Source organism: Monodelphis domestica, chromosome 6, assembly GCF_027887165.1.
Source record: "Monodelphis domestica isolate mMonDom1 chromosome 6, mMonDom1.pri, whole genome shotgun sequence".
Classification (NCBI taxonomy): domain Eukaryota; kingdom Metazoa; phylum Chordata; class Mammalia; order Didelphimorphia; family Didelphidae; genus Monodelphis; species Monodelphis domestica.
In genome coordinates this window covers 24,218,005-24,240,261 of record NC_077232.1, presented here as the reverse complement: position 1 = coordinate 24,240,261, position 22,257 = coordinate 24,218,005, and the positions used below count along the sequence as shown (strand labels likewise).

Here is a 22,257-nt window from a genome sequence, read left to right as displayed (position 1 = left end):
TAAATCAGACATTCATTGAAAGCTTTTGCCATCTTCCAAGGTATAAATAATGACACTGAAAACTTAAGAAGGACTTTTGAGCTAGCTCAAGTAGGCTTTAGAACATTTCTGATCAAAGGTTTATTTGTTATAAGGAACTGCATCAAGTAGTCAGTCAGCTTTTATTAAATGCTTACTATTTGCCAGGCACTGTGCTAAGTTCTGTGGATACAAAAAGAGGCAAGTTCTTCCTAGACTTAATATGAAATGATAAAAATAAAGAGAGTAAAACCATAAAAACAAATGTAAATTCTCAATTATATAATGATCCTAGGCCATCCAAAAAACTCTTTATGAAAAATATAATCCACCTCCAGAGAAAGAACTAGTGGATTCTGAATGCAGACCAAAAACCACTATATTTCGTTTCTATTTTTTTAACAAGATCGCCTCCATAAAAAAATTAGTATAGAAAAGTGTTGCACATGATTGCCCATGGAATACCTTTTTCAGATTGCTTACTGTCTAAAGGAGGGGAAATGGATGGAAGGTAGAAGGCAGGGAAAAATTTGGAACCTCAAAATTTTTAAATTTAATATTAATTTTTTTAGCATTATGTCTTTCTGGTTACAGAGCCCACTGTCCCCTGAGACCGACGTAGTGAATACTGAAGAAATCAGGCTAAGATGGAAAAGTAAAAAAAAAACACTCAAATCCCTCTAAACACTTTCCAAGCATAGAAGAACAACCACCTAAGAACAAAAGTGCTCCAGCCAAGAACAACATGAAGAGACAGCAAGAAGGACTTATTTTACTGGAATATGAGGAGAGAGTGTTGAATAAGCTTCAGGAGAACTTAGATGTGGTATAACAGAAAGTGTCAGAGAAAAGAGGACAGGCAATTCAGTCCATTCTCATCCAGATAGACAGAGGAAAATAAGCAACAGGAGGAGGAAAATAGCCCCCAAAGGTACAACTTCATTGAGATTAGACAAAACCCAAATTGAAATAGCTGAACTGAAAAGGTGCAAGCCTCCACATGGGAGAACAATCAGGGCACCTCTGTGAAGTGCTTAATCTTACACCTAGAGGACTGAGTCAATCCTATGCACAATATGAGGCCAGGATAAGATTCCCTTTGCCCCAGGAAGAGCTAAGCTTAAGCATATGGATAAAATCCAGGGAAAAATAACTTTAAAATGAGGAAAAGACAGAGAAAAAGTCTGATGATAGAAAAATATGTTTAAAAAAAGAGCTGACCAAAATGCATGTTCAGAAGAGGACATCAAAATCAATAACAAATGTGAATTCTCAAAAGAAAACTTGAAAATATGTATATTTCTTCACATATACAAATTTGTCAAATATACAAATAATAGATATATTAAAATGTTAAATATGTATATGTGCATATATGTTTACTTATATGTTCATACAAATGTACAAAATATATTGTAATTGTTATGATTTCTATTTCCAATTTTTAATTTAGGTTGATCTGATTTTTTACCTTTTTCCTTTTGCATCATTTATTCTAAGAAATATCTCTGAACTTGAGGCAAAGATGTTTTTTTTCTTTGATTATGGATTTTCTTTTAATTTTCTTTAGGTGTTTTCCACAGGAATCAACAAAATAAATCCTGAATAATACATGGGTATTTTATGTTTTTAATTGCTATAGACTCAATTTTAATTTTTAATTTTTTTATTAAATATTCATGATTTTTTACCATTAATTGGCAAATAATGATTCTTTTGAGTATTCATTTTTCAAAATATTAAGATCTGAGTTGTCACCCACTCTCCCTTCCCTCTCTATTCCTGGAGATGATAAGCAATTAGATCTGGGTTATAAATGTATTATCATAGAAAGCATATTTCCATATTGGTATTGTTGTGATAGAATACTCATATAAAGCAAAAAAAAAAGAATACACATGCAGAAGGGGAAATGGCATGCTTCAATCTGTGTTCAGACTATATTTATTCATTCTTTGGGGGAGAATAGCATAAGTCTTTGTCATAACTCCTCATTTTTATTCAAGAATTTATTCTTATATTTGGACTATTGACAAAGCTTTACATACCTCTGGAAAGAATATTTTCTTTTTTAAACATATTCACTTGTTGGTTTCTGGTTACTGTTTTCTACATGTGTTGAGTATTTATTTTTCAAGATTTCCAGGGGTGATTTGAGCAGAATATGTAAATTTTCAGCATATCACATATTCAAGGATATGATCTAAGAAAACTTCTGATAACCATTGATTTAATAGGATATTTCTGAATTCCTAATGCAGGTTTATATTATCCAGTTCCAAGAATATACTTATTTAAAAAAAATTAAAACAAGGTAATTTCACCAAAATCCAGAATGAACAAGACACTTCACTAAAGCCAATTGTTTCAAAAGACAATGTTTGTTTATTCCTCCAAAATATTTTACATTATAAATGTACAAACAGATTTGTAGTGTATTCTTCTACTTACCTTAATCAACAAAATGATTCCATTTATCCACTAATCATTGTAATCTGCAAGTGAAATGAGTAAAAGCCCATATTTCCCAAATTCAACCATGTTTACAGAAAAAGGAAGCAAAAAGAAATAGAAATCTGTGATTAAATTTGTCTTCAATTCATAAGAAACTAGAATGTTTCAATCTAATCACACATTCCATAAGTTAAATAATCAAAAACACTTTAGGTTGAAGAAAGATTTTTATATTTCCATCTCTATTTTTCATAGGAAAAGAAAAAAAGTATATATATATAAATCCAGACTAGAATCATGCAATGTCTACTAGATGACATTCTGTTATTTTAGTCTGGAGTATTGAGGTATTAGCCTCGGGTAATTTCACGATTTGGATGATAAGGTAATTCCTTATTAATAGTGATTGAAAACAACAATAACAATGACAAGAATAATTTTGCTCTTTGGTTATACATAAAAGCAATTAATATCATGGAAGATTGTGAGTAGAAATGCCAAATAACTTTAGATAATTAGAAGGGTATTGTAATAATTTGAAAGACATAAAGGAAAGAAAATGGAAGGAAAAAAAAACTTTAAGATGGTTCAAAATTGAAGAATATGCAAGTTAAATTATTTTAATTCTTTACACATTTAGAAAATAGTCTTTTCATTGCCGCAATGAAATCCTTATTCCTCAGACTATATATCATGGGATTAATCATTGGTGTCACAATGGTGTAAAATACAGAGAAGATCTTTTCTGTTTTGCCTGAATAACTGAAATTTGATTGAAGATATGCAATTAGACCAGAACCATAGAATAAGCATACAACTATTAAATGAGAGGAACAAGTAGAGAAGGCTTTGGATCTGCCAGTGGTAGATGAGAGCTTCAGGATAGTGTTGAGGATTCTGATGTAAGACGTGAGTATCATCAGAAAAGGAATCAAACCAAACAGGAAACAATCAACAAAAAGAAAGAATTCATCCCCAGAGATGTCTCCACATGCCAACTTAATTAAAGGGGGCATGTCACAGAAAATATGATTGAGTTTGTTAGAACCACAAAAAGGCACAGAGAAAACTTGATATGTTTGCATGATCATGACTGGAATCCCACTGACCCAGGAGCCCACAACCATTTTCATACACATCTTATGATTCATGATTATAGGATAGTAGAGTGGCCTACAGATGGCCACATAGCGGTCATAAGCCATCACAGCAAGGAGGAAGCTCTCTATTGATGCCAAAATAAGAAAGAAACAGAGTTGTACAGCACATGACAGTAGAGAAATGTTTCTTTTCTGACTCCAAAGATTCACAAGCATTCTGGGGAGGGTAACTGATGTGTAACAAATTTCCACAAAGGAGAAGTTTCCAAGAAAGTAATACATAGGTGTTTGAAGAGCTAGTTCTACATTGGTGACTATGATGATAAGACCATTCCCTAATAGTATACTTACATAGATGATTAAAAAAACAACAAAAAGAAATCCCTGGGAATTAGGAAAATCAGAAAATCCCAGGAGAATAAAATCTTCCATGATAGTAATATTTGTATCTACCATTTTTATGTAGATTACATCTTTAGAATGTCATTCAACATTGGAGTGTCACTTTTCATCAATATGACTTGAATTATGACTCTGAAATGACAAATAATTTAGATTAGAATATGACTTAGATAGCTTCAAGACTAGACATTTAAAATCATTTATTCACTTTGGGCATTTTATGTAATGCTTATATTATATTACATTATAAAATCATATATATGCATATATCATTATCTATATCTATATCTATACATATACACATATATATATAACATGATTGATTGTACATTTCTGTGTTCTAATATCCCTAATATCTCTAGAAATCCATCTTTATATTTGATATTCTCTTCTAGATTTGAATAATATATTCTGAATACTGCTTTTCAGAATTTATGATCTATGGTATATGTATATAGTTTGTTACTATAACAACTATGTTCAATATGTAATGTCTCTACTAAATAATCATCTTTCTCTATTTTAAGTTATGAATTTATTTCCATCTTTAAATTCCATGACTTTTATCATTGTAGTAAAAATTTTTTGAAGAAGACCAATTCAATCATGAAACATTCATTTTTCTTGAATGTTCTACGTTCAAAAAATATCTTGAGAGAATTCATGTAGAAAGCAACATTTATTAATTTTTCAAGGAAGTTTTTACATCTAATGTTTTAAAATTTAACTATAGACAACAGAGAATATTAATATCCTGGTCATTTTTGTCTACTCTTGCTAAATTCAATGCATTCTTTAAGTAGTTGTAAACTTAACCCTGGTTAGGAGATATTTTTGTATTTTATGTTCTAGTATATGTCCAATGGAAAGAAATTTCCTACAGATTAAAGGATTTTGTGGCAAGTCTTTAATTTAAGGTAAATTGGAGAACTCTGCTTCCTAATATCTATATTATTTGAGTCATCTGAAGGAAGAATACCTGAGCAAGTTCAGGTAATCAACAACTGATTTGTGAATGGGAATTTGAATATCTGGATTCAGATCCTTAGATGAGATGGAGAAAAGATAAGGTCTATATCAGAAATTTTTGTGGTATAAAATACAATAGTAATAAAATAATTATAAATTGCAGTTACAGGACAAATAACATAAATTTTGCTTCATCTATGTTTCAGAATCAATTAATACCACCTCAGTCCACCCCACTCAGAATCTTATGTACAGAGACTGGAAAGTGATGCTACAGTTATCTTGACCATAGTCTTACCCCTGCCAAATTCACAGTGTTTGATAAAAAAGTGGAAGTGAGACAAGGAAAGTCTTAATGATATAATCTTTACTATGAGGAAATGTTCAATGAAATTGATTGAAATCCCCAAGAGCAGTATACATTTGTGCTATAGAGAGCTCCACTTGGTATGTGGATATAGATGGTCACATGACAGAAGAAATGTGTGGATCAAACACTTAATGTTACCCAAAAATGGATGTGGCATCTGAACTCTTCAAATGGGAAATATGGGCCAAAGCATACAATCTACCTGGCTTTCTCACATTATGGTTTCTCAATATGGTCTGATCAAGGAATGATTGATCAAAATAAAATTTCTCCTTTTCATCTCATACTCATTTTTATAGACCATTTTATAATTTATCACTAACAAAAGATATTGATTGGGATAGAGATAACCATTGAGATGTCCCTATTTAAAAACAGAGAACTTTGCTCATTTTTATCTAAATGCATTCCTCATGTTTTGTTTTATCCAATAATACTTTAAACTTACATAACACAATTGCTTGCAAAGTATAAAAACATCTTTAGAACAAGAAATTGATGCTAGAATTTAATGTGAATGTGTCCTTCTTCCTTACTGAATTTTGATGTCTGAGGAAATTTTAGAATTTATTAGACATGGAATATATATATCAATTAATCACTATAAACCCTCTTCAAAAAAGTAATATTAAAATTAAATATATGTATGTAAATATAAATATACATCTTACCTTTTACTGATGGGATAATGTTCAGTTTCTTTCATTATTATACTTAAAGATAATGTATACATAACTGTCACTCATATGGTTTTTTTAAAACTTTAGAAAGTTATTCCTTTTCCCATTCAGTTTAGACTCATAAAATGTTATATATGAGAGGTATAGACATAATTCTTCTCAGTCTATAGAAACTGTGTAAACTGTGTAAATTGAAACTCAAGCAATACAAGTACTTTCTCTTTTGTCAAACAATTACTTAAATTTCTAATTTGAAATTAACCCATGTCTCTCTTCACATGCAATATTGCTCCCACTAAATCATGCTGTCTCTCCAAAAAAACAAAACAAAACATTAATTTTAGAAGCACCATCCATTGTGTTCAGAAAGATCAAAAAGCCACAAAACAAAAATTGAGTTCATCGCAGTCAAAGCTCTTAAATAAAAAGAAATATTGACCAATTCTGCTCTCTCGAGACAATTTCCCTCCCTGGCCACATTTCCCTCCTTTAATGAGCAACCAAATATTATCAGTGAAGGTGTAGTTTTCTAAGCATCCATTAGTGGGAAAGTGTGGCATAATATAGAGAACTCTGGGCTTAGAGTCAGGGGACCATTATAGTAAGTTTGGTTCTGCTGTTTTGTAAGTACATCATTCCTAAAAGTCTGTAGTTAATTCTCTCTGCCCAAACTCACTTAAATACATAAAATTCTGAATTTGAGAATTATGTAGGTAGCTTTCCTAACCTCACAGTGTTACTCTATAAAAAGCACAAAGTAAAAGGTAAACTATTCTTTTTCCAAAGTTCTTAATATTATAATAGGTCCAGGTTACTCAGTGGTTTCCATCAAGACCCAGGGTATCTGCAAAGCTACTCAAACAATTAGAAGCAGCTGAGCATTAAGATACTCTTAGACAGTAATATTTTTGGTTAAACAACAACAACAACAAACTTAGATGGGAATCCTTTCTCAGACCTTTACCATGAGAAGCTACTTGAACCACAATCTATAAGAAAATGAAGTTGAGAAATTGGCAGATTATAATTAGTGATAGAAGGGAATTATTGTATTTGAGTTTGAACTTGACTTTGGACATTTATAAAAGAAAACTGATCCAGTCAAGTTTTATCATAGAGAAAGACAGACAAGTTATGGGGTATCAAGTAGACTTGATGATCTGATCGTGTTGCTAGAATATGCCACTTATGACTATTTGTTTAGGTCTGATAATATCTATGTAAAAGGTTTTGTAATTGTGTTGATATAGTTTCTGGGTTTACTTTGCTAGGTATAAACCTTAGTATTTTATGTTCTTTACAATTATTTTTAATGAAATTCCCCGTCTTATAACTTCTTGGATTTTGTTAGTGATAAATAGAAATGTGTATGAATTATCAAGGTTTATTTTCTATACTTTAACTTTGTTCAAGTTAATTATTTTCATTAGTTTTTTTGTTTATTCATTCTCTAGTATTCTCTAAATATTATAATATGTGGAAAGAGGGATGACAATATTTCCTCATTATTTATTCTAATTACTTTGATTTTTCTTTTATCTTATTCTTATATATTGCATTTCTAGTACAATATTAAATAATAGCATTGATATTTGGCAATTTTGCTTTACCCCTGATTTTATAGGGCAAGGGGGGTCTCGGTTTGTCCACACCACAGATAATACTTTGCTGATGGTTTTTAATAGATACCATTTATCACATTAAGGAAAGTTCCATTTATTTCAATGTTTCTAATATTTTGTCTTGTTTTTAATAGGAAATGAATATTTTAGTTTGTCAGATGATTCTTCCACATCTATTGAAATAATCAAATGTTTTCTCTTGCTTTTGTTATTTATATAGTCAATTATGCTGATGGTTTTCCTAACATCCAACCATCCCTATATTCTTGCTATAAAACCCACTGGATCATTGTGATATAATCCTGAAATCTTACTGTTAGTATTTAATTTTTTTTTCATCAATATTCATTAATAAGGCTTTTCTATAGGTTTCTTTTTCTGATTTAACTGTTCATGGTTTAGTGATTCTCATCATTTTTGTGCAATAAAAAAGTATGGAAAGCTTTATTCTTCCCCTATTTTTTGAAATAGTTTGTATAGTATTAGATTTATCTCTTCTTTGATTATTCAGTAGTCTTGTGAACCCAAGGGGTCTTGAGGTCTTTTTCTTAAGGAACTATTTGATGTTTTATTCAATTTCATTTTGGGGACAGACATTTAATAATCTATTTCTCTTTTGTAATCTGGATAATTTATATTTTTGTAAATATTCATATACTTCACATAGATTGTTAGATTTATTACTATATGAATTGACAAAAGACCTTCCAATGTTAGATTTATTAGCATATGAATAGACAAAAGTGCTTCCAATAATTACTTTTAATTTCTTCTTCGCTGCTTATCATTTCTCCATTTACATTTTTGATACTAGTAATTTGGTTTTATTCTTTCCTTTGATTTTAAGTCAAGTTAAATGTATATTCTTCAATGAATTTTGTATATCCTTTACCCCCCATTTGGCTTATAATGGAAGAGTTTTTCTTGTCAATTGATTTTTGTACCTCATTTCACTATAGGGACTCTTCTTTTTTGGAAAATGTTAATTTTTTCAGGATTTTTTTTGCCTCCTTTACCAAGCTATTGACTCTTAATTCATGATTTTCTTGAATCACTCATTTCTTTTCCCAATTTTTTTCTATTTTTTATTTGAGTTTTTAAAATCTTTTTTGAGTCCATTCAGGAATTCTTTTTAGGTTTGAGATCAAATTATATTTTCCTTTGAGGTATTGGACACAGTCCTCTTGATTTTTATGTCTTCCTCTTAGTTAGTTTTCTGATCTTCCCTGTCAACTGTGAATTTTAGTTTTACTTCACCCTGCTTAGTCTTTAGAAATTTAGGAACCATGGAATGTATACACCCCCACATAAGTGATTAACTGTGAGGAGGATGACCTATGACTGACATGTGCTAGCAAGTGACAAATCAGAAAAAACTGACAGACCCCCTGGGTTGTCCTAAGCCAAGCTTAAGCTACCATTGGTACATGTGAGACACAGGAAGTGATATAAAGAACTGCCTATATATTTTGCATCTCTTACTCTCTCAATGCTCTCTCTCAGAGACATTGGGCTCACTCAGTGATATGGATCTATCTATGGAGCATGGGGAGCTCTGGAAGGCAATTTGGTATGCTTGCATCTCTTGTCAGGTATTGGCATTTGTGGCTTGGCAGTCAGGTTACTGGGAGAAGCTTTGTTGTGTGATTTAGGTGAGACATCTTCCCTAAGTGACCTTGGTGAGTAAACCAAGGCAGATTTCTCTTTTCCTTTACCTCCTGAAAGAAGACCCCTCATCTTGGAGGAGACCTCATGGCTGGAAGCTGATCTAGAATTAATCTTCTGTAAAGGCTTCTTGGCAAAGGCCTCTGAACTTCTGCCTGTCTCAGACCAGGTTGGAGAAGTCCAATTCTCTTTCCTCTCTCTCTTCTTCTTAATTTCTTCCATCGATTGTAATTAAATCACCATAAAATCCCAAACTGATTTGAGTATTTTATTGCAATTGAATTTAAATCCCTGGTGACCACTAAAATAATTTATTCAATCAACAACCCTAAAATTTACTCTTATACACCAAAATTCTTTTTGTAGTTTCTTTTTTAGTTGTTTGCTCATTTTTAGTCTCTGTTAATCTTAATATAACTGTTATAAGTTGGGCTCTTCTCCTGGGGTTTGTCTCAAAATTCAGGTTTTTCTTTAGCTCCTTTCAGATCTACATCAGTGAGGAAGATTATAAATTTTCAGTTTTGCCAAGTATAATCTATAGAGAGGTATATTCCCTACTCTCCTGCCCTGGGCGCTGTTATGCGAGAAACCATCACTACTCTCCTCTGTTCTTGAAATGTGACCGGGGAACTAGCTAACTTCAGCCACAAACACACATGTACTAATATTACTACTCATCCTGGTACTACAATGAAGGATTGTGACTCAGATATGGGCAATTACATAGAGATCTGCATCCAATGCTCTCAAAGGGAATCCCATGATTGCCTTTTGAACAGTTATCTTTCCCCCTTAATATCTGTGGGAAAAGAACTCTAGAAACTATTGCTGCTAATTCAGTTGCTTCCAAGGTCCTTGCTGGATTTTGTAGTTGGGTTCTGGCTTTGTGTGCTGGTCTATACTCCACTCCCACCTTGGTGTATTGGGACATTTTCCCACAGACCTTTTAAGTTATTACAAAATGGAATATTCTTCTACCTTTAAATTTTAAGGGGTCTGTCACTCCAGAATTCATTTTTAAGGTGTAAAATATAGATATTAGGATCAACAACCTCAATATTATCTTCCACATTTAAATTTATAATTTTATCAAGCCATGAAGGATAAAATTCAGTTTCCATGTTAATTAATATATAGTTAGTATGAAAATTTCTCATAAATATCATCCAATTATGTCTTCTATAGATCATTTCTCCTTTGAATATATTAATAAGTGTGATTCTCTCCCTATATTGCATAAGACTGCTAAGATGCATTAAGATTATTGTGTCTCCACATATTTAAATCTGGAAGAAACCTTATAGGTCACATCAATCATTTCTCTCATTATAGATGAAGGCACTGAAACCCAGAGAGGGCAAATTATGTGACTAAATTGACTCAGGTAGCAAATGACAGAAGAAAGATTTGAACAGAAGACTTTTACCTCCAAATCCAGGGATCCTTCAAGGAGGGTTTGCTTTCTTAACACAGGATGCAAGCCTGTGATCTATATTCTATATCCTTATCTATGTGACCATATAAGAATAACTTCCCTTTTCTGGACTCCTATTCATTTCACTCTGGAAATAGGAGATTCAACAAGGTAATTCCCAAATCTGGTATTTGTAAGTTATGTGATCTCTAAATCTCCTGTCATCTGTTTCAGAGCAGAACCTGCCTGAATCACAATGTGGCTTCCGACCAGATTGCAGCACCATTGATATGGTCTTCACGGTGAGGCAAATGCAGGAAAAATGCCTTGAGCAGAACCTGAGTCTCTACATTGTCTTCATAGACCTGACAAAGGCGTTCGACATAGTGAACAGCGATGCATTGTGGGTGATCCTTAGCAAGCTCGGTTGCCCAGCAAAATTTGTCAAATTGATCCAGCTCTTTCATGTGGACATGACAAGGGAAGTCCTATCTGGTGGAGAGACTTCTGATGGCTTCAACATCTCCAATGGCATGAAACAAGGCTGTGTCCTTGCTCCGGCACTATTCAACCTATTTTTCACCCAAGTATTACGACATGCTGTGATGGATCTAGACCTGGGCATCTACATCAAATACCGACTGGATGGCTCATTATTCAACCTTCGCCGCCTGACTGCAAAAACAAAGACAACAGAGAGACTCATCCTGGAAGCTCTCTTCCCAGATGACTGTGCTCTCATTGCCCACCAAGAAAATCACCTTCAAATCATTGTGGACAGGTTCTCCACTGCAACAAAATTGTTGGCCTGACTATCAGCCTCAGCAAAACAGAGGTGCTCTTCCAACCCGCACCAGGGAGGCCAACTAACCAGCTGTGCATTACAATCAATGGCACACAGCTTTCTAATGTCAACACTTTCAAGTACCTGGGCAGCACCATCACCAACAATGGGTCCCTAGACCACGAGATTAATGCCAGGATACAAAAGGCCAGCCGGGCACTTGGGCGGCTGTGCTCCAAAGTTCTCCAACACAGAGGTGTAAGCACTGCAATGAAGCTCAAAGTGTACAACGCAGTGATCCTCAGCTCACTCCTGTCCTGTTGCGAGACATGGACACTGTACCAAAATCACATGAAACAGCTGGAGCAATTCCACCAATGCTCTCTCTGGTCAATCATGAGGATCCAATGGCAGGACCAAATTTTCACCAACCAGGAAGTCCTTGACAGAGCCAACTCCACAAGCATCAAAGTAATGGTCCTCAAAACCCAGCTACGATGGTCTGGACAGGTCATCCGCATGGACCCACAGTGAATACCAAGACAGGTATTCTTTGGTGAACTGTCAGCTGAACTCAGGAAACAAGGCCGACCAAAGAAGGATCAGTTAAAATCCAACTTGAAGTGGGCTGGCATTACACCAAAGCAACTAGAACTTGCTGCCTCTGACAGAAGCAGCTGGCGTACCCACTTTAACCATGCCACCACGACCTTTGAAGATGAACAACGTCGACGTCTTGCGGCTGCTCGTGAATACCGACACCAGACCACAACCGCACCTCCCATAACAACTGGTGTCCCATGCCCCATGTGCCACAAACTCTGCGCCTCAGCCTTTGGACTTCAAAGCCAAATGAGGGTACACTGTAGATGAAAAAGCACAAAGACAATGTCATTCTTGGTCACCAAGAGACTACCACTACTACTACTAAATGACTGATCACGGAATGGTTATCCTATACTAGATATAAACTTGCTGACCAATAGTGAATAATCAATACTTCCAAATAGTAATTAGCATTATGATGCTTTTGTATAGGATTATATACTAAATGCAGTTTAAACTGCCTCATGAAGCTGATTTTTAAAAATTTTAATGAGAACATTTATACCTCATAATTGGCAAATACTATAAAAAGACTAATTGGTTTGTTCAGATTACCTAGACTTTAAAAACTGATGGAAAAATATTAATTATACGGAACAAAACTGCCTTAATTAATTCCCAGAATAAGTTTGTGAATTCTTAAATACAGTGCTAAAATCCATTCAAGGACTCTAAAGGGAATTAAATTAAATTACAAATGACTGGCTATACTAGATACCTATAAATGTTGAAAGGATGCACTTTGGACAAAACAATGGGTCTGGAGTAAGAAAAATCTGAGTTTGAATCTGTACTGAAATGATTAACCACATTTGCCTCAGTTTCCTTATCTATAAAATTAAATAGAAAAGTAAATGGCAAACAAGCTCAGTACCTTTGCCAAGAAAATCCTGAATTGGATCATACATTATCAGACAAAGTTCAAAAGACTGAAAATTAACAAATAAATATGAACATTTGATGTTGAAAATAGTGAAATATAGGTGTATCCAAAACAAGACATACAAGATTTGGAATACTCTCTTCTGTACACATGCTGCAGGTTATTTTATTTAAGCATTCCCTGAATTATTAATGGATGAAAAAAATCCAATAATTTTGTGTTTCCTATGTGCATGAAATACTGATCACTAGGAATGCAAGTAGAAAACCAGGAACATTTTCTGGTATTAATGTTTTTTCTTTCTAAATAGGTTATCAATATTTATTTGCTCTAATTCTTTCTTTATATATTGTCCTCCTGATCCCCACCTTTAGAAAGCAAACTCCTATACAAAATATGATTTTAAGGATGTACTCAGGCCAGTAATCTCTTCATTTCCCACTTGGATGCACTCCTTTAAAATTCATCATGGTTCTATAATTAAATAATTATACTTGTCCCCTTTAGCTTCCTGTATATTGTGTTGTCTTGTCTTCCTAGATTACAATATTCTTAAGTGTAAGTATTATCTTTACATTTTATGTGTCTGTCTCAAGTGCTTTATAGTGCCTGATATACAGTAGGCACATAACAAAATGACTAAAAAGTTTTCTTTTTTCTTTTAAAAAAACTTCCAATATATCACTGCTATTTTATATCTTTGGAAACTACTCTCTCCTAGACCCCTGTCCATATAATTTCATTTTTTTAATTTTGATTCCTAAAATTTTATTAATTTAATTTTTTTAAATTTTAATCTTTTGTTTTAATTTTTACTTTAATTTTAAAATTTATTTTTTAATTAAAATTTTTGATTTAACACACCAAGTAAAATGGCATATTTTTTTCCCAACCTGGGTTTTTCCATATCTTTAATCTCCCCTATGGTAGGAGGAGATTACTCTCTCTCTGACATTATATTTGGGAAATAAGTTTCAACTATTTCTAACCCTATGTGGGGAAATTGATCTTAAAAATTAGTTACTCAAAAACATTTCCTGCAACCAGGTGCACCTTCTTTTTGAATGGTGATGATGGGTTGGTAGTCAGTCACTACATTCTTTTATTTCATTTTGAGAATTTTATTTAATTAGTTGATTTAGAATATTTTGCATGGTTACCAGATTCCCTCCCCTCCTCCCAACCCCCTCTCATAGCTGGCATGTGATTCCACTGCATTTTACACAAGTCACTACATTCTCAACATGAAGCTTGAAGTTAAACCTTCTTTTCTTAAACTTTCTTTTCCAATATTCTATCTTAGAAATAATAGTAAATATCAGTTACAAGGCAGAAGAGCAGTAAAGGAGAGATAATTGGTATTAAATGACTTGCCCAGGGTCACAAATTTAGGAAGTGTCAGAGGTTAGATTTGAATGAGGACCACCTTGGCTCTCTATCCACTGAAGTACCTCAACAATTCCAGGTTAAATATTTCTCAATATTTCTTAGTTAGAGAGTAAAATATATATTTTATCATATTAATAGACAACTAAAGTGGTGCAGAGAATGAAGTTTGTGATAAAATATATATTCCTTGAAGCACTGCTTTGGGATAAGAAATATTGATAAAATGAGAAAGCAGTTGGACATAATTTAGATTAAGATAAGTTTATTTACAATATGATTGATAATTTCAAAAATTTAAAACATATGGTGAGCTAATTCTTAACTCAAAATGCATAGAGAAATAAAAAAAAAAACATATTCATGTGAAATTGAAAAGTCCTGGAATAAATAAAATCAATGCAGAGAGAGGAAAGATGATCTAGTGAATACAGGTCTTTGCAGCCAAGGAATGAGTTCAAGACTGTTTTAAGTTGGTGATTTTGGAGATGGGATAGGATGAATTGTATTGGACTGGTATCTGGTTGTTCACTGTAGGTGGAAAGGCCAACAGAAACTCAAACCAGGGCTGAGCCTAATCTTTGATCAATACGCGAACCACTCACTAACTGGGAAAGTATTTTAATTGACTAGGGAGAGGTTGAAATGGACATAGAATAACCCTGACACTAATTTTCTCTAACTAAAATCTCCAGGATCTAAATGTCTCCTCAAGGATGGATCTTCACAGAATTGGTCTACACTATTCCTCACCTCAATTACCTAAAATGCTCAGTCCCTGCTCTAGATAATTCTACACTAAAATCCCCCTTAGTTGATATTAAGGTACTGATCAGTGGTAACCTTGGCAGGACCCAGGGAAAGATCCCTAGTCCAGATGGACTTAGCTCTCCCACTCACTAACAACTGCAGTAGACAAAGATATTGAGTCAGGCTAGCTTCAGTTCAATTATCTTCTTTGTCACGAAACACAGGACTTAGCAAGAAGGACAGGTAAAGGAAATCCACCAGGTAGCTTGGCAGCAAAACCTCCTAGATGCTTGCAGATAGCAAATCCCCAGAGAGGCTCCAACTGCTTCTCAGTTTTTCAGATCAACCCTCTTTTCAACATTCGAGAAATCTTTCCTTTTTTGTCTCCTGCCTCCATCGCCTGCATCTGTCCCCTGTAGACCACCCTCTCAAGCTATAACCCTCTCTTACTTGCATCAAGTCTTATATCCTATAAGTCATTGAACCCTGGGCTGATTCTTTAAGGTCTTAGGGCTATAAGTAATTATTTAAACCTATAAATTACAGTTGGTGTATCAATTTTGAATCAAGAACTTCTTATACATTTCTGGTATTCAAAACAACCAGGTATTAAGGGTAAAATTTAGGGTTGAGATTGAGTATCTTTAATGGTTTCCAGGGATTTAAATTCTAAATCCAAATGAAATATTCAAGCCAGAATTGAATTTTATGGTGCTTTATTTATAATAGAAGGAAGAAATTGAGAATGAGGGAGAGAGTGAAAAGAGAAGATCTGTTCCCGCTTGACATGAGCCAGGGGGAGTTCAGAAGACTTAACCAAGGGGCCTTCCAAGAAGATTAAATCTAGCTCCACTTCCAGCCACCAGGTCTTCTCCAACATGTGGGGCCTCCTTGGAGGCTGTTTCCTTCAGAGAAGTCAAGGGAAAGGGGCGTCCTGCTTGATACAATGTGGTCATTTCAGGGAAGCAGTCTGAGGTCCCACACACCACCAAGTCAAGTTCTATCACAAAAGCCAAAATTCCCTCTCACAGGAAGTTACGCGAAATATAAAGGCAGTTCTTTACATCACTTCCTGTGTTTCACATGTACCATTGGTGGCTTAAACTTGGCTTTGGACAGCCCAGGGGTCAGTCAGTTGTTTCTGATTCATTACTTGCTAGCACACGCAGGTCACAGATCTTCCTCCTCAACAATTAGTACTTAAGTGGGGTTATATACTTTCCTGGTTGCTAAAATTCTAAAGACTAAACAAGTTAGAGTAAATCTAAAATTCACCCAGGGAACAAATATAAGTATATAAAATGGACAACTAAAACTATAAAAACATTGAAAAGTCAGTTAGAGGGGCCAATAAAATACATTCACACATGTACAGATATCCAAGAGCAATCAGAAAAAAAAATTAATAATATTATTTCTATTTAGCAACATTAATTTTTAATTTTTAGTTCTAGATTCTCTGTTTCTCTACAGCCCCAATACCATTTATTGTGGTAGCAAGCAAAATTACATTACTTATACAGGAGAAGTTGTATACAAAATATATTTCCATATTAGACTCTCCTCACCCTTAAAAGCAAGAAAGATAAAGAAAGCATGCTTCAATCTCCACTCAAAGCTCATCAGTTCTCCCTTTCATGGTGGATGAAATTTTTCATCATGAGTCCCTTGGAATTGCCCTTGATCATTGTTATAATTAGAGTAGCCAAGCCTTTTTCAGTTGATCATCATTATTTTCTTCACTCTGCTCATTTTTCTTGTTATTTTTTTTGTAATATGGCTAATAAGGAAATATATTTTGCATGGCAATGTCATATTAATTGTGTAGGAGGACCTCTAGGAAAGGAGAGAACTCAAATATTAAAACAATGCAATAAGATAAAAGGTCTCCAACTTTGTTAATGTAGGTCCCTGAGTGATTATTAATTGTGACACAAAATTGGAAAAAAAGTTTAGTTAAGATCATGCATATTTTCTGGTTAAAGAAGTATGCTGACATTTCTAATCTGAGTCTGTCTCCATAAAAAGGATGATTTTTACAACTTTCTGCAATGTGTTAATAAATTATGCGGCCCAAAGATATTGTTTATTATTATTTTGCCTATGTTATATTTGAAATAGATTTTGGTGATTCCCTAAGATTAGAAAAAAAAGCATATAGAATGAAAAAAAAAACTTTCTCCCTCATAAGGTTTGGGAACAACAAAACACTTCAACAAGAGATAAAACAGAAATGTGTGCATATGGGACTTACTGTTCTTCGTAAAATATATCAGATTCTTTTTGAATCAGTGAAACTATCCATGGCCAATAAAGACATTTTTTCTTTGTTCATTAAGCATCACTAGTAAAAAAACCAAAAAGATTATGTATCTTGTTCCTAACATTTCCTAAATTTCTTTCAGGACACATATTTTCAGTATCTCACTGAGATATCTGATATATAAAATAACATTTTTAAAGGAAAATAGAAAAAAATTAAAACAATCTGTAATTAAATATAAAGTATTCTGTGCATATGGGCCTCTTCAAAGGGAGAGTTTTGAGTTGTATTATAACGTTTCTTCACTGAAAATTCAGTTCATTTTTTCATACTGAAACATTCATTTTTTTGATTGTTGTTTGGTGGTGGTCATTAATTGTATTGACATGATAGGCAATTTGTTTATTATATCTGCCTTTCCTTATATAATTTTAATCAACATCAATTCATGTGTGTTTTTGCATTTCTCATAGAATCCAATTTCGCTCTTTTTTATAATACAGTTATATTCTGTGACAGTCACATTCCATATTTTAAAAAATCCATGGTACAAATGAACAGTTTTTAAGCTTTTTCTATAAGAATAATTTTCAAAAGTGCTACTAAAATTGTTTTGTTGTTTAGTTATTTTCAGTAGTTTCTCACTCTTAATGCCCCCTTTTTGAATTTTCTGGGCAAAGATATTATACTTGAATGATTTGCCATTTACTTTTCTAGGTCATTTTACACATTAGGAGTCTTAGATCATGAATTTTAGGGGCATTTTTATTGTTGTTGACTCTTTTAAAAGGTATTCATATACTTGGTCTTTTTTTTTAATTGAACAAATATTTGCACACTTTTTGAAAGAATATTTTGTTTTGTTGTAAATTCTTTGGCATCTTATTAATGTTTCCTCTTTGTGTTGAGTAAATTCCTTAAAATGTTCAGGGTTGTTTGACACTGGAAACTACAAATTTTCAACATACTCTACATCCTAAGTGATATGATCTAAGAAAAGTTCAGGTAACTGCTAATCTGATCTGAATTTTTCAAGATCTTTTAGAAAGGTTACACCATCCTGTCCAAATATTAAATATATTTTTAAAAATGCAAAGTAGCTTAACCTAAATCCAGAGTGCAAATAGATGTATCAGTTGTTTAGAAAGGCAATATATTTTCATTCTTTCTTAATATTTTAGATCTTAAATGGACAAAGAAAAAAGCAGGCAGTGGTTTCCTCAAATTATCATAATTGAAGAAATGATTCCATTTATCTGCTAATTTATGAGAAATACAAATGAAATCTCTTGTATTTAATATTTCCCAGATCTAGATAATTTAATACCAAAAAAAGGAGCATAAAAAGAAGTCACATCCATAACTGAGTAACTATATGCCCAATTTATAAGGAATCTAGTACAGTTAAAACCAGACACACATTCCATAGCTTATTCAAGCTTGGTCAACAGTTTAGATTAAAGAAAGGTGCTAATATTCTCATTTTTGCCTAAGTGCTTTAGGGCAAATTAATAGGCCTTGAAGCTCTCTTACATTAGGAAATAGAATCTCTCAATAATGTATGTATTTGTATTTGTAATCATTCTGATTGAAGATATAAGTTTATTCTCAAATATGTATATGACCTGGACATTATATGACTTTGATTGGAATAATCTAAGCCTATTAATCTCAAGGTCACCTCTTATATGCAGTGAAAAAGAATTTCTTAATACTCATTGAAAATAATATCAAAAAGGATGAGAAAAAAACAATTCTGTTCTTTGCCTAATATAAAAAAATTGATAACATGGAGGAATTGGGAGGAGAAATGCAAAACAATCTATCAAAATTAGAAGGGAATGATAAGTGTTGGAAGGGTATGCAGAGTAGAAAAAAGGAAGCAAAATTTGGAAAATTATTTAGAACAAAGGCTATTTAAGAAATTTTGTTAATCTTTCTCCTTTCCATTTAGAAAATAATTTTTTCATTGCTGCAATAAAATCCTTATTCCTCAGACTATAAATCATAGGATTAATCATTGGTGTCACAATGGTGTAGAACACAGAGAAGAACTTATCTATGCTGCCTGAATAACTGGACACGGATTGAAAATATGCAATTAAACCAGAACCATAGAATAAGCATACAACTATAACATGAGAGGAACAAGTAGAGAAGGCTTTGGATCTGCCAGTGGTTGATGGGAGTTTCAGAATAGTGCTGAGGATTTTGATGTAAGACATGAGTATCATCAGAAAAGTACTCAAACCAAATAAGAAACAATCAACATAAAGAAAGACTTCATCCCCAGAGGTATCTCCACATGACAAGTTCAGTAATGGAGGCATGTCACAGAAAATGTGATTGAGTTTGTTAGAACCACAGAAGGGACCAGAGAAAACCTGGTACGTCTGTCCTATCAAGACTGGCATCCCAATGACCCAGGAGCCAAAAACCATCTGGACACATATCCTCTGATTCATGATTATAGGATAGTAAAGTGGCTTACAGATGGCCACATAGCGGTCATAGGCCATCACAGCTAGGAGAAAAGTCTCTGTGACTCCTAGAATGAGAAAGAAACAGAGTTGTACAGCACATGACAGTAAAGAAATATTCCTTTTCTGTCTCCAAATATTCACAAGCATTCTGGGGAGGATGTTTGATGTGTAACACATTTCCACAAAGGAGAAGTTTCTAAGGAAGTAATACATAGGTGTTTGAAGAGATGATTCCACATTGGTGATTATAATGATGAGACCATTTCCTAATACGATACTTATGTAGATGAATAGAAAAACAACAAAAAGAAATCCTTGGACATTGGGGTATTCAGAAAATCCCAGGAGAATAAATTCTTCTATAATAGTAAGATTTGTGTTTGCCATTTTTTCTGTATATTTCAAATTTAACAATGACAAATGTTAATTTTTCTCAAACACATTTAGATTCTGATTCTGAAATGACAAGTTTATATATTAGATTAGATGATGACTCCAATAACTTCAATATTAGATATTTTATTTTTAAATTTATTCAGTTCAGAAATTTTATAAATTTTATCTACATATTTAATGGTTTATTATAACTTTATGTGCCCTAACCTCACTTTCTTCTCATATCAAATATCAAACATTCAAAAATCAACATTTGATATTTCATATGCTCTTCTAAATATAAATCTAATTATATATTTTCAGAATTGATGATCTATGATATACATGATTCTTTATAAATATAACACATTATATTAAATTATAACATCCCTCTAAATGCTTATCTATTTCATATTTTGTTTTATAGTCATTTCTAAATTTAAATTCTAAGACTTTGATTATAGTTATTATTATTAAAGTACAAGATTAACTCCATTTTACAATATTCATTTTTCTTGCTCTATTCTCAAAAATAATTTCATCATTCAAAATTTATATTTAAAGGATCATATTTTTATTCCATAATGAAACTTTTGATAACAAAACTATAAAATTCAAATATAAACATTAGAGAATGATAATGCCTGACTTGTTTTTTTTTTCCCGTCCAACTATTATTTAATTCCTTCTCTTTAATTATTTGTATACTCAGCTCTGGTAAGACAGAAATATTTATGTCATATTTAATAGACACTATCCAATGGAAAAATATCTTGAAAAATATAATTCTTTGTAGCAGATCTTGAATTTTGAATAAGCTGAGGAACTCTGCATCTCCCACTGTCTAGGCATTTTAATTCATCTAATAGTAAGAATCCTGGGAAATACCAGTTAATAATCAATTAATTTTGGAATTGACATTTGATAAACTGAGTTTAATTCTGAGACAAAATGACTAATGTCCTAGAAAAATGAATACAGTGGAAAAATGAGTCTATACTATATATTTCTTTCTGGTAGAAAAAAACAATATTCATTGACAGAATAATAAGAAGTAGTTATGAAACAAGGAATATTAGCCCTGTTGCATCTCTCAGAGAGTCATTTTGAACCACCACATCACTCACTGAATCATTTGAATGATGGAAGTATTATTGCATTGATCTCCATTGTAGTCTCTGATCAAGAAATAAATAATAGTAATTGATAATTAAATTGGAAATGGGACAAAATGAGTCTGACTTTTAGTCATCTTACTGGAGAAAAATGTTGGCCACAACACTTAATATCTCCCAAAATGAATATGGGCTTTAAAAATTTCTAATGGAAAATATGAGAACAAGTAAGTAATCCAACTTATTCCATTACTACTTTATTTCTGGGAAAATTAATAATAATGATAACAAAATTAAATTTAAAATTACTTAATTTTTCAAGTTGAAGAAAAGCATGATTTATGAAAATAAATGTCTGCCTTTCTATCTTTTCTTCCTTGTTAATACTCCTTTTTATCATTTGTGGAATCAAAATATATCTTGATTTCAATAGGGTTAATGATAGTATATTGAACACTTTTGAGAGTGAGAGTTTTGATCTTTTTCCAAATGGTATCTGTCCATGATTTTGTTTAAATAAAAAATGTTTGAAATCTGCATAACCCAAATGACTGAACAGTATTAGCCTTCCCTGGATCAAGAAATTTATTTTAGAATTCCATTCTAAATGTTCCTTTCTCCCTAGTAAATCTTCATTTTTGAGTAAGATCTTAGAATTCATCAGTGCCAGGGAATGAAAGAAAGTCACTCAATCATACTCTTACCTTTTTCTGAAGGGATTAAATAATATTCAGGTATTTTCTTTCTTTAGTATAATAAAATATTACATGCAAATAGCTGTCATTTATATAATGTTTTAAGATTTAGAAATATATATCTTCTCACATAGAGTTATATTTTCATAAAAACTTTTTAATACTTGAACTAAAGGCTTAATTATTCTCATTTTACAGATGAGCAGATTGAAAGTCAAGTAAT

The 22,257-nt window shown here is 32.6% G+C and overlaps 2 protein-coding genes across 2 annotated transcripts; both read right to left on the bottom strand.

The window, feature by feature from the left end:
- Nucleotides 1-3,092: 3,092 nt before the first annotated feature.
- Nucleotides 3,093-4,028, bottom strand: LOC100021485 (olfactory receptor 10AG1-like). The gene has a single exon (XM_001373598.3). It carries the CDS (start codon nucleotides 4,026-4,028, stop codon nucleotides 3,093-3,095), a length of 936 nt encoding a protein of 311 aa, XP_001373635.3.
- Nucleotides 4,029-19,279: 15,251 nt separating this feature from the next.
- Nucleotides 19,280-19,885, bottom strand: LOC100021516 (olfactory receptor 10AG1-like). The gene has a single exon (XM_001373619.4). It carries the CDS (start codon nucleotides 19,883-19,885, stop codon nucleotides 19,280-19,282), a length of 606 nt encoding a protein of 201 aa, XP_001373656.4.
- Nucleotides 19,886-22,257: the final 2,372 nt, after the last annotated feature.